The sequence below is a fragment of the Maniola hyperantus genome, chromosome 3 (genome assembly GCF_902806685.2).
Source record: "Maniola hyperantus chromosome 3, iAphHyp1.2, whole genome shotgun sequence".
Taxonomy (NCBI): Eukaryota; Metazoa; Arthropoda; class Insecta; order Lepidoptera; family Nymphalidae; genus Maniola; species Maniola hyperantus.
The window spans coordinates 13,210,280-13,223,744 of record NC_048538.1 but is presented as its reverse complement, the minus strand read 5'-3'; the positions used below and the strand labels follow the sequence as shown (position 1 = coordinate 13,223,744).

Below are 13,465 nucleotides of genomic sequence, written 5' to 3'. Positions count from 1 at the left end.
TTTATTGAATTATGAAGAAAATTACTACGACAGGACTACGATATTTTTCGACATTTAATTGGTCGAGTATTTTATGAGTTGGCTAATTAAAATTTCTACCAATAATTAGTGCGTCAGCTCATTTATCCATCTGCAAAAATATAGCCCAATACACAGATAAATTATAGAGATATAATCAAAAAACCTATAAGATGCGCAATACAATGATAAACCGACAAAGTTTGAATAGCCACAAAAAAGCGACCGTGTCATTATATCGTGCTAACCTTCCAAAATTGATAGTATTGTGCCATTTCTTTTCTGGTACATGTGCGCACAAAATTATTAAGCTTTTTATTAATCATACTATAATATTATAAATGCGTGCATTATTATAAAGTATGTTTGTTTGTTGGTTTGTCCTTCCATCACACCGCAACAGAGTTACAGATTGACGTGATTTTTGCATAAGTGACCCGTTACATTTATTCCGAAATATTAGAGTTCCCACGGGATTTTAACAAACAAAAGCAAACAGTCCTATTGTCTGGTCACAAGCCATAATTAAACAATATAGTTTTCTGGAAACTGTTAAACTAAGCCACCCGTTCGTCTTCAAAACACGGCAATAAAACTGAATTTTAAAACTAATAGGTACCAAAGGTTCCGACCACAGCCATCTTTACTTACAAGCCATGCTATTAAGTTTGGCAACGTCGCAATTAGGATCCGCCGTGAATCTGTGGCATAAACCGATAGAGCTACAAGTGTACTAGTGGACAGCTTTCTATAGGCTGTATCTAGTTATATTTACAAACACTATGCACCTACTTACATTACAAATACATAAAATCATTAGTTTTTGAAATTACGTATTGACCACATACAGCCCACTTACTTAATGTAAGGCAGTACCTAGTAGGTATGTCTTTCGTAAGAATGTAGGAACTTAAAACTTGTTTGAAACTTTGAAGATCTACCTACTATTTCACTAAAATAAAACATAAATGAGGGTTAATAGATATTTTATTTCCTATTATAATTAGACTTAACAGTTATTTTATTTCCTGTCCTTTGTGATTGTCCTTTTCTTGGGCTTGCTGATGTAGTTCTTGACGACGCTCGCTGTTTATACAGCTGTTCCCTTTTAGAGGGATCCATCCTAGATGTTTTTTCGCACGTAACTTAGGTAACGCAAATTCTTAGGTAGGTTAGGGAAAATATGGGGCACTGCACCAGCTACTAGTTGATTCAACGTGATTTATCTCTATTTCTAGATTTTTTTACTATTTTGTTACTGTTGATTATTTTTATTGTTATGTTAATATGACAAATTATGTTAATACAATAATTTTAGATTACCTACTTAATTTACAATCGGTATTCAGTCAGAATATTGATCAACTAAAACTTAGAAAATAAAAAATATATTGAACTGTTCTGTTGTTTTAATTTTCACTAACTATTATGTACGTACCTGTACTTAAGTGCGAAAAAAGTAATGGTACAATACTATCAATTTTGGAAGGTTAGCACGATATAATGACACGGTCGCTTTTTTGTGGCTATTCAAACTTTGTCGGTTTATCATTGTATTGCGCATCTTATAGGTTTTTGATTATATCTCTATAATTTATCTGTGTATTGGGCTATATTTTTGCAGATGGATAAATGAGCTGACGCACTAATTATTGGTAGAAATTTTAATTAGCCAACTCATAAAAAACTCGACCAATTAAATGTCTAAAAATATCGTGTCCTGTCGTAGTAATTTTCTTCATAATTCAATAAATACTTAAAATACTCCAATGAAACTTGATAAGATACTGTGGGCCGTTATAAGGGACAAATCAACGGTATAAGTTTATCTTTAGAGGTCATATTTAAAGTACTAGGACCTAATAACATTATTTTATTTTTTAATTATAAAAACTGAACGGTAATTTTTTTTTAAATTCTGTTTTTACAAACATTACGCACAAATTCATAGCAACATGTGTAAAAAAAATCACATCTATACGTTTAACCGTTTAAGAGATATAAGAAATGGTTAAACGTCATCCCAGCAAAAAACTGAATATCTTCGAAGTGTTATGACGCACAAATTTAATTTTAGCACGCACATTGGGGCTAATTCCTTTGTACACAAACTCTAAATTCAACTAAAATGGCACGTCTAAATCTATTGCTATCCCTTTCATAACGTTGCTTGCGGAAAAGGATAGCAACTAGATTTAGACGTGTCGTTTTAGTTTAGTTTAGAGATTGTGTACCAGAGAATTGGCCCCATTTACCTCTTAAAACGCACTAATTCATGGACCTATTTTTTTTCTCGTACGTCCATTGGGAAAAAAATGTGTAGCTGGGATGACGTATTCCTGGCAGAACGCGTTTTTTTCGAATATCTACTTATTGGTTGGACGCACAAATTTAAAACTTTCACGCACAATTACACGACGTTACGCACTAAAAATCTATCCAACTCAAATCCAGAAATTCGACATTATTTTGCTGGGATTACGCACACATGTATCTCGACTTCGCTTTAAGTGGAACTTTAGACTTAGGTTTTACGGCGAGTGGAAAAGCACCGTAAAACTTGAGTGTGCAAAGTAGCTCACAGTCACATTTTGTACCACATTTGTACATATTACCGTATTATATTTTATTATGATATATATTTTGTAAGATAATTCCGAATGAACAATCTCGAATTTTCAAAACAAAACTGCTAAAATGTACCTAAAAGGAATCGACAAAACTTAAGCATAGGAAGACGCAAACAGTTTTTGGCGCGCCAGTCTTGCGATTTGTAAATGAGCGTAACACTGCAACCTAGTCATTCACTTAGACAAGTTCTGGTCTAAAACCGGTGTGTATTTTCATGTAGTGCATGTAAAGTAACTTGTTAAGTGTTCGTAGCGTCTAAGGATTTTAAAGTTGCAAGTCTTAAATTTGGAGATTGGTAAAAAATGTACCTGTTTTCAATCGTTCTTTTGTTATTTTTGACTATTTATTACTTAAATACATGATTGTCTTAGCATCTATGTTTGTTTTATTACTCCATACATTCTTGAAAATTTCCCCACCCATACTGCTCATGCAATATTGGGTTTGCAGGTTACACATGTCCTGTTTACTTCATGAAGAAACGCTTCCATTTTCAAAGAATCCTTAGGTGTTTTATTAGAGCTTACTGCCCTAAAAACTTTTAATCACTAAGGAGTTATTGTGAGTAGTATATTATTTTAATTATTATTATTATGTTGATAATTTACTTATTGACGATTATTAGACTAATTTGTCGATGAGTAATCGTAATTTATATGCAGAAATAAAAGCGGAAACATAGAAAATAATGTGTTTATTATAAAATGTATACATGTAACTGAAAAAAATGCCTTTATATTGACTAAAGCCATCGACAATCCACCTAAGCCAAAACATCGTGTGTTGTATTGCTGTAATATTTTTTAGAAACACTTAACAGGTTGAATTTTAGTGAGCTGTGACAATGATACTAGCTTATACCTAGATAACCAAAACAATTTGCAGTATTACTTACAATAATTAGATAAAATCGTATGTAACCCATGAATTTGTGTTCGCGATATAATATATAAGATATTAGGTATAAATTAAGCGACGTCGTGGATACCGAGGCGGAATATGTCGTGCTGAACAAAGAAAGAATCTCCCAGTGGTTTCAATACGAATGTCTGTATGTACGGATGTGGAGGGTCATCGTCACACTGAAAAGAAAACATTATGTTTTAAAGACTGATAAACTATCATAAGAAGACATGGCCTTAAGCCGCGATTAGATCACGTAACTTTTACTCACGTAAGTAGCTTAATGTAATTAATTGACAACTTTACTAATGTAAATGTACTTCTAAGAGAGTTTACATGAGTAAATTTGTCGTAAGTTAATCATGTAATCTACTTACGTGAGTAAAACTTACAGGTGTAGCCGTTTATACAAAAGCATACTGATCTTTGATAGTTTTGCCCTTCTATTTCTAGAAAGGGGTTAACTTTAAATTGTACTTTTTGAGCTATCACCAAAAACACATGAATTTTCTAAAATTGATAGAACCAAATTAGAAACTAACTAAAACCTCAGGTGCTAAATTGCAGTCTTTTTTTTAGAAACATCAATTTTTGAAAATTCGGGTGGTTTTTGGCGATAACTAAAAAAACTATTTTTGCAGTTACTACTTTTGAGAAAAATACAGAAGAGTGCCCCAGAAAGGCACATTTAACATAAATCTACATTAACGTAAATTAATTGGTTTTTAGTAAGAACCAATTAATTAAGGTAAACCAAAAAAATGCTGAACACAAAATAATCCAATTTCTACACCACTTTAGCTAAATAATCGGGACACACTCAACAAAAGTTAATGCCTTCTTTTTCTCTTTGTACTCTGTGGGAAAGGATAGTTTGATTTGTAGTAATTTGGTTAGTATCAATGAGCTAGTGCCATACTCTAGCCCACTTTGTCCGGCCAAAGTGGGCTAGAGCATGGCACAAAGCACACCCTACTTATGAAGAACAGTTGCAATGATCTTTTGGTAACAAATTCAGTTGCATTAATAAATAGTTGAGTATTTATTATTGGGTACAATAGTACTTCCACTTTTGTAAGTCACAGCGACAAAATTCGTTTGCGCAGTAAAGGGCCACGTGGCGCCACCTAACGCAGACTAAAACTGGATGTACACCATTGCAATACAGACCTTATTGCTTGACGTTACGATTTTAAACACAAGAACCAGACTCGTGCTATCTCGCTCGTAATTCGCGGGTACAAAAAATGACGCGTAGGCAACAACCAATAGCAGACGGATGCGCGCTATGATTGACTGAGATATTTTCGCGCCAAAGATTTCTGCGCACGTACATCCGCGTAACTTATAAAAGTGGTAGTACTTGTAACTTGTTATTTACAAGTGTGCACTTAACTAAGAGGCCCCGCACACGGTCAAGCATGTTTGTCAAATTTTACGTTTTGTGACGTTTGGTTTGATCAAGGGTTTGATCATCAAACACTTCATCCAAGAGCATGGTGCAGACACCATTCAAACAGGCTTGTCAACGTTTGTCAAAGGTGTTACTTTCGACTCAGAATTAAGTAAGGGATACTGCGCTGAGTGATGAGCACCACACAGACAAAGGAGATGTTGGGCACGCAAATGGTTAAAACAGCGAGATAATATATTCACACTTGAAATTTCTGAAAGAAATATGGAGCTAAAATGGAGCATTTGTTTGACGAACATAGTCGTACACCATCAAGCATGTTTGACAAACACACCGCCAATCAAATATGCTAAATTTGACAAACACGTGAAAAACAACTGCAGAAGATCAAATAATAGGCTACTTGACAATTTTTTAAGTTGGTCTTAAATGGTTAATATTTGTCCTATTATATCAAAAAAATTAACACTATATTTTTTTGCGCCCTAAAAACCGTAAAACTTTAATTTAAAAAAATATTTTTCTTAGACAGGTGAAAACACTGTCGGCCATGTTTGGAAAACACTGTCGGCCATGTTTGGCCGATAGATTATCTGTGCTCCTCGTAACCACAGGGTTATACTGTTGTTTACAAATGCATGACGTCAGAGCACAGATAATCTATCGGCCAAACATGGCCGACAGTGTTTTCCAAACATGGCCGACAGTGTTTTCACCTGTCTAAGAAAAATATTTTTTTAAATTAAAGTTTTACGGTTTTTAGGGCGCAAAAAAATATAGTGTTAATTTTTTTGATATAATAGGACAAATATTAACCATTTAAGACCAACTTAAAAAAATTGTCAAGTAGCCTATTTGTCAAACATGCTTGACAGTGTGCGGGCCTCTAATGGTACACATGCTTGGTTGCACTCTATTTACCCTTAAACATCATGTAGTGCCAGCCTGAACATGTCATGTTCAACATAGAACGAAGTTCCTATAGGCTTCAATACAAATGTTTGAAAGTATGCATGTGGCTGATCTTCATCTGTCTGAATAGTGGTAATTTTATTTTAACAATTTTTATATGTTAACTATTGACCCGCCCGACTTCGCATGGGTTTCAATTACAATTTTTTGTTAGGATATTTTAGAAATATGATGTCACTCAGGAATAATAAGCTTCCTACCAATGAGAATTTTCAAATTGGTTCACTAGTTTCAGAGATTACCCCCTACAAACAAACTTACAAACTTTACCTCTTTACAATATTAGTATAGATATGGAATAATTACATTCAGCTCCATTTGCATTTCTTCATTTCATAAATTCATCATTTTCTTCATTTTAAAATGGCAATGCATACAAAAGGTTTTGACCTATATGTATGCATATCCATTCATATGACTAGTCAACTACTCAACCGATGCAAAATATTTGACTATATTGTTTTAGAATTATTATTATTTATTAACAAAACCATAATTACCTGCAGTCTACCAAGCACATTGATTAAAACTCCACCATCAAACATGGGTTGTGAATCAACCGAAGTTATTAACCTACCAATCTTTTGAAATGTCAGACTCTGGAATAAGTAAAAAAAATATATTAACATTCTAGCTGTTAATTAATTTACAAAATAATGATTAATTGTTGATATTATGTAAAAAGTCAAAATCTTATCACTACCCATATTATAAATGCAAAAGTATGTCTGTTTCTTGGTTTATCCTTTATTTATGCTACAACAGAGCGACAAATCAACTTAAAGACTTAGAGAGTAACAAGACAAATTTCATCCTGGAAAATTAGTTTCCACATAATCTTTAAAAACCTAAATCTCTATGGCAGCATGCATGGCATGGCATGGCATGGCCAAGTTGCAAGCATCAGCCTAGTCCAGAATAACTATGCCTTTTACAGCCAAATGCTATGATGTTATTCATATAACATACCAAGTCAAAAAGTTATTAAACATCTTGGAAAGCTCTTAAACTATATTAAGTACTAGCTTTTTCCCGCGACTTCGTCTGCGTGGTCAACACAAATTTCAAACCCCTATTCTACTCTTTAGGGGTTGAAGTTTCAAAAATCCTTTGCATGCCAAATTTCAGCCAGATCCGTCCAGTGGTTTTAGCTGTGCGTTTATAGATCAGTCAATCACCTTTTCCTTTTATATATTTAGATAATATGTTTTCGTATTCCAATGTTTCTACTACAATACTTTGGTTTGAGGTCTTGCAAATAAGATTTAATATTTTTAGCAACAGAGTAGCGACTTGGTTTAGAATATAGTGCAATCCATACTAATATTATAAATGCGAAAGTGTGTCTGTCTGTCTGTCTGCTAGCTTTTCACGGTTCAACAGTTCAACCGATTTTGACGAAATTTGGTACAGAGATAGCTTGCATCCCGGGGAAGGACATAGGCTTCTTTTTATTCCAGAAAATTGAAGAGTTCTCACAGGATTTTTAAAAACCTAATTCCACGCGTACGAAGTCGCGGGCATCAGCTAGCTATTAATAAATAATCAGCATGGTTAGATTAGATAGGTACTTACATTGAGTTTTTCCATTATTTTAACAGCACCTTGTAGTTGGACACCCTCAAAAGTCATAAATGAAGTTTCAACCTGAAATGGTGACATACCAGGTTTTAAGACCTCAATATGAATTTCAAAAACAGCTAATACAAGTTTATTATTACTCCCTAAACCTTAGTTGCAAGTAAATGAGAACTAAGTCTAAAAACAAAGTTTATATCTGCCAAAATAATAAACTTTTTTGACAATTTCGGCGGGAGGTTGTAAGACAACCTAAAAAGTAATAACATTTAACAACTTTCTTCAAACGTTAAAACAATTACTATAGGAATGTAAAGCGTTATAATAGCCTAGTTGCAGACATTATTTTAATAGGCACTCACATTGTACATATTAGCCAAATTCGCTCGTTGTGCCGGATCATCAAACAGTATGTAATATTGCTGTACGAAACCCTTTCCAATTGCATCGTACTGTGGGTTTAGCGCCATTTGGCCGGTTTACTTGTCTTAAATATCACTTGAGCGACTAGTAATCACTATAAATTGTGAAAATCTAGGGCTTTTGAGGGCCTCCTGCATTCCCTTTTAACACAGAAAAACCAAGCAAAGAGTATGTAACCACAGACCAGACACAGACAGTTTTGGAGAGCCAAAATGAGCCAAAGAGTAAGTACCTAAATTGGAATCACTAAAGGCTGAGTCCCACGGCCCGTTTTGTCACAGGCCAGACCAACAGGCCATGGGAACGATCGCACCCGATGAAGCCTGTTGTCACCCGTCCATGCCCGTCCGATCCGTCGGGAGTCGGTAAGTTCAAAGGCACGACGCGGCGCGGCGCGACGGTGCCTGCCGCGGCTTGTGCGGGCGCGTCCGCGTCGGTTCGAACTCATTTATTTCACCTGCGACGGCGCATGCGCGTACACGCACGTGATACAGTGGTCGAATGATTTAGTTTTCGAGTTTTTAACTCTTTATGAAACTGAGCCTTTATGAGCTGAGGCGATGTGGAATAAATAGCACGTCGCCACAGCATAAAAACAAACACGATGCGCATGATGCCCGAATAAAAAATAACTTAAAAGATGGAACCATACCATAAAAGATGGAATTAAAAAAGAAAAAAGGAAATTTGATGTCTACCTATAGATGTTGAGTTTTATTGTATATTAGTTTTTAATTTTACGGATCATTAAAATGAAACCATTTTACTTGGCGTCCAATAGACCACAGACAACTTTATTTTTCTTAAATATCTTAAACTAACTCTTTACTCTATTACCATAGATTCGCTTAGATAGACTAGATATTTTTAAAGGCAAAGGAAATAAATTAATTTCTATCACACTCCCCTAATTTTGTTTCCTTTGTCTTTTACACAATTTTCTTTTTTAACACAAAAACAATTTTTTTCTTTTATACTAAGTTACACAGAAATTACTTATTCAAAATTTTAACAATGTTGGTTTTTTCACTTATTTATTAAATGACAATTATATAAACAAAAAGTTGTTTTATTTTCCTTATACATAGTTTTTAGTTTAGTTACTACATTTACTAAGTTATTACTTATTACTAAAACATTCTTAAGATAAAGTTATACAATTTTAGATTAAAACAAAAGTTATATAGAATTCCTACTTTGAATTAAGTTTTAAGCAATATTTTTAAATTTTAAACACAGAATTTAATTTATACAACAATCTTATTAGCATGATAATTAAATTTGATTCTGGTTAGTACTTTAGTAAAAATGTCAGCTGTTTGTTCACTAGTTGGACAATATTTTATCATCAGATCACTGTTTTTCACTTTTTCATGGATAAATTTGAATCGAACGTCTATGTGTTTGGAACGTCTATTTATAACTCCATTCTCAATTAGTCTAATTGCACTTTGATTGTCTATAAACACTGTCACTTTAACACTAGTTAAGTCCAAGAGTTCTTGAATCACTGATTTTAAGTATAATAGTTCTTTGCAACATTCAGCTGCGGCAATGTATTCAGCCTCAGTGCTAGAAAGTGCTACTATAGGTTGACGTCTCGTGCACCATGTTACTGGGCAGTTGCTCAGGAATATTATATATCCCGTTGTGCTTCTCCTTGTTTCAGAATCTCCAGCATAGTCTGAGTCACAATATGCTGTTAGTTCGATATCTTGTTTCTCTTTCTTGTAAATAAGACCTTTCTCTTTAGATCCTTTGAGATATTTCAATATCTGTTTCAAATTGTGTACATCTTGATCGGTTGGGTTTTCTACTTTTCTGCTGCAGTAGTTAACAGCAAAACTTATGTCGGGTCTAGTTTTATTTGAAATGTATGTTAAACTTCCGAGTAGTTCTCTGTAAGGAAATTTAGTGTTCTTTGGTGATTCTATTACTTTACTCGATTCTATTGGTATCTGTGATATTTTTGTTTCCATCATATTATAATCGTTTAAGAGGTTTTCTATAAAATTTTCTTGTTTTAAGTTTAACTCATCTTCCTTTTGTATTATTTCCATACCAAGGTACTTTTTTGGGTTGTTATCTACTTTAGTTATAAATCTGTTTCCTATTTTTCTTATTATTGTGTCTATTTCTTTTTCATCTTTCCCAATTACTATTCCATCATCTACATGGATGCCTAAAAATATTGAATTTTCCTCATTTTTGAAAATACATGGTTCTGTTTTAAGTTGTAATAAACCTTGACTGTTCAAATAATTTGTAAATGTTTTATTCCACTTAAGAGGAGCTTGTTTCATGCCATACAGGGCTTTCTCTAATTTGCATATACCGTTAATATTCATTCCCTCAGGTGGATACATATAGATTTCTTCATTGTCCAATCTGCCATATAAAAATGCAGTTTTAATATCAAATGTTTTGATTTTTAAATTGTTTAGAGCAGCAATTGCTAAAATCATTCTTAAAGGACTACTGTTTATTACTGGACTGAAAATCTCATTATAGTCAATTCCCTCTCTTTGCTCAAATCCTCTGATCACAAGACGAGCTTTGTATGTGCCATCATCTTTAATCTTTAATACCCATTTATTACTTAGAATCTTTTTTCCTTTAGTCTCTTCTTCACTTACAATTTTCCAAACTTCATTTTTAATCAAAGAATTCTTTTCATCTTCAATAGCCTCTTGCCATTTATGTTTGTCTTTACCACTAATTGCTTCACTATATGTAATCATAACATAATCTTCATATCTTTGCGGTGGTTTTCGTTGTCTTTTACCTTTTGAACTTTCTGTATTGTCATCATCCTGATTTGTATCTGTTATGTCATCGGGTATATTTATTTCTTCTTCATTTGTTTTTGGTTCTTCTTCATATATTTTTTGGATTTCATTGTCTGTTTGTGTCTGTGTTGTTTCATTGTTCTTAGTGTTTTCTTCATTCATAACTTCTTCTATTTCTTTTTCCATATTTTCTTTATTTTGTAATGAGCTATGAGTTAATTCAACTATATCTTCATCATTTTCTAGGTTATTACTTTTTACTTCTTTTTTGCTTTGAACAAATTTGACATCTCTTCTTATTATTATTTCTCTGTTTTCAGAATTCCAGAGTCTATATCCAGTCGGAGCGTATCCAATCATTATAAGTTTTTCACTTCTCTCGTCTAATTTTTTTAGGGGTTTTAATATTTTTGTATAGACTTCTGAACCGAATATTTGAATATTTGTCACATTTGGTTTTTTATTTGACCACATTTCTATTGGAGTTAGTGTTTGATTATCTCGTGGAGTTCTGTTTAACAAGTAGGTTGCTGACAGTACAGCTTCGCCCCACATTTCAAATTCTAGGTTAGATTCATATAGCATAGCTCGTGCTTTCTCCATCAAGGTGCGGTTAAAACGTTCAGCTTTGCCGTTAAGTTGTGGACTGTAGGGTATTGTATAGTCTATTTTTATACCTTTGTTTTTACACCATTCTTTCAGGTTATTACTAGAATATTCTCCACCACCATCGCAGCGTATGATGCTGATTTTTTGGTTTGTGTGTCTTTCCATTTCTTGAACGTATTGTTTTAAATACATAAATACTTCACTTTTATTAGATAATAGATAGACTTGAGTATAATTTGTATAGTCATCAATAAATGTTAATATATATTTCTTTTCATCCCACGTTATGGGTGAAATCGGCCCACACACATCTGTGTGTATTGTATGTAATTTTCTTTCAGATTTTTGTCTAGTATGAAATGGTATTCTTGTTTGTTTTGCCTTCATACATATGTCACAAGTAGAGGTAAGTGTATCTATTTCCTGACTTGTTATATTTATGCCATTTACTGATTTAATAATATTTTTCAATGTTTCTTTTCCAGGATGGCCATATCTACGGTGCCACTCTTCAGCTGTTTCTTTTTTATATGAAATCAAGACATTTTCTTCAGTATTTGTGTTGATATTTATGTTATATAAACCTTTAATATTTTTTTCGCCTTGTAGTATTATTTCATCGTCCTTTTTAATAATAACATTATCTTTTGTGAATATGACAACTCCGTCTTTCTCCGTTATAGCATTAACTGACAGTAAGTTTTTTTCAAGTTTTGGAACATAAAGCACATCATCAAAGTTGCAGTTTTTAGTTTCTATTGTGCCTATATTACTTGCTGTTATTGTGTTATTCTTTTCTGCGGTTTTTATTTCTATTTCACATTGTTTTTTATTATGTAATATTAAGTCGTTATTTGTCATGTGACTGGTACAGCCTGAATCGATTATGAAATTTTCATTGACGGCCAGAAAAGATACTTGTTTCTTTTTCCAGAAGCAATCTTTTTCTTGATGATTGTTCTTCTTACAGACAGTGCAAAAAGGTTTCTTGTTTTTATGAAAGCAGTCTTTTTCTAAGTGATTATTTTTATGACAAAATTTGCAAGATTTGAACTTTCTATTGTTATTGTTTTTATTATAGGCTTTAAATGCAACATTTTCAGTATTATTCGTGTTTGACAAGCGCTTTTCTTCAGCTAATATTCTTGAAATTAAATTGTTAATAGTTTTGTCAGAGGTTATAGTTGATTCCCATGCTGTTATGAAGCTATTGTACTGCTCAGGTAATGTGGACAGAATTTTTGAAATGAGCATGTTTTCATTTATTTGTTCACCAAGACAATTCAGTTGGTATGCTATGTTTTCAAGCGAGCTAATATGGAAGGTCATATCATGTTGTTTGTTATAAGAATATTGGAAGAATTCTTGTAAAGTATTACATTTTTGTTGGTCACTTTTCTTTTCGAAGATAAAGCATAGCTTGTTATACATTTGAGATGCAGTACTGCATGATAGTAATAATGGTAGGTGTTTACGGTCAACTGTACTGGTGATAATTTTTTTAGCTTGGGCATCTTTTTTTATTTCTTCTTTGGAGGTGTACGTTTTGTCTGTCGGATCAAGTGTGATTTCATACAAATCAGTACTTCGGAGATGAATATCTATTTGAAATTTCCATAAGGTAAACGTTTTTTCATTTGTAAGCCTTTGTATACGAGAAATTTCGTCTTTTTCCTCCATTTTGGTTTTCACGAGTTTTCACAACTCACAACTTTTTCTTACACAGTTTTATGTTTATTATTTTTACGGTATAGGTGTTTTATTATTTATTTTTACGTTTATCGGAACCAACGCTCTGCTACCATGTTGAGTTTTATTGTATATTAGTTTTTAATTTTACGGATCATTAAAATGAAACCATTTTACTTGGCGTCCAATAGACCACAGACAACTTTATTTTTCTTAAATATCTTAAACTAACTCTTTACTCTATTACCATAGATTCGCTTAGATAGACTAGATATTTTTAAAGGCAAAGGAAATAAATTAATTTCTATCAATAGAAAGCTGAAAGTTAAAGTCAAGGAATCTACAACAACGGGTACCACAGCAGCTGCACACGCAGCCATGCGCTCCGTATCACTTAACATGTTGAACTGGCAGTAACGACAGGCCGCTACAGGCCTTG

General features: G+C 33.1%; 1 protein-coding gene across 2 annotated transcripts; it reads right to left on the bottom strand.

Moving 5' to 3' along the window:
* Window positions 1-3,328: 3,328 nt before the first annotated feature.
* LOC117996199 (probable nuclear transport factor 2) lies at window positions 3,329-8,118 on the bottom strand. Of its 2 annotated transcripts, XM_069509286.1 has the most exons (5): window positions 7,879-8,118; window positions 7,514-7,585; window positions 6,439-6,537; window positions 5,896-6,000; window positions 3,329-3,731 (listed from the first exon to the last, which is right to left on the bottom strand). In XM_069509286.1, the coding sequence occupies exons 1-5, from the start codon at window positions 7,984-7,986 to the stop codon at window positions 3,618-3,620; spliced, it is 498 nt and encodes a 165-aa protein (XP_069365387.1). In that variant the 5' UTR covers window positions 7,987-8,118; the 3' UTR covers window positions 3,329-3,617. The 2 variants fall into 2 exon arrangements, with proteins under 2 accessions (XP_069365387.1, XP_034840123.1); XM_034984232.2 differs by lacking the exon at window positions 5,896-6,000 and having other exon boundaries at window positions 7,879-8,115.
* Between the last annotated feature and the right edge of the window lie 5,347 nt (window positions 8,119-13,465).

What these genes read in the sequence shown, in the direction of transcription:
- LOC117996199 (XM_069509286.1), bottom strand. Translation starts at nt 7,986, where the DNA reads ATGGCGCTAAACCCACAGTACGATGCAATTGGAAAGGGTTTCGTACAG. An exon ending in AAATAATGGAAAAACTCAAT is followed by an intron (nt 6,538 to 7,513) that starts GTAAGTACCTAT and finishes TACTTATTCCAG; the next exon opens with AGTCTGACATTTCAAAAGAT. An exon ending in TCAGGCTGGCACTACATGAT is followed by an intron (nt 3,732 to 5,895) that starts GTTTAAGGGTAA and finishes TTTTCTTTTCAG; the next exon opens with TGTGACGATGACCCTCCACA.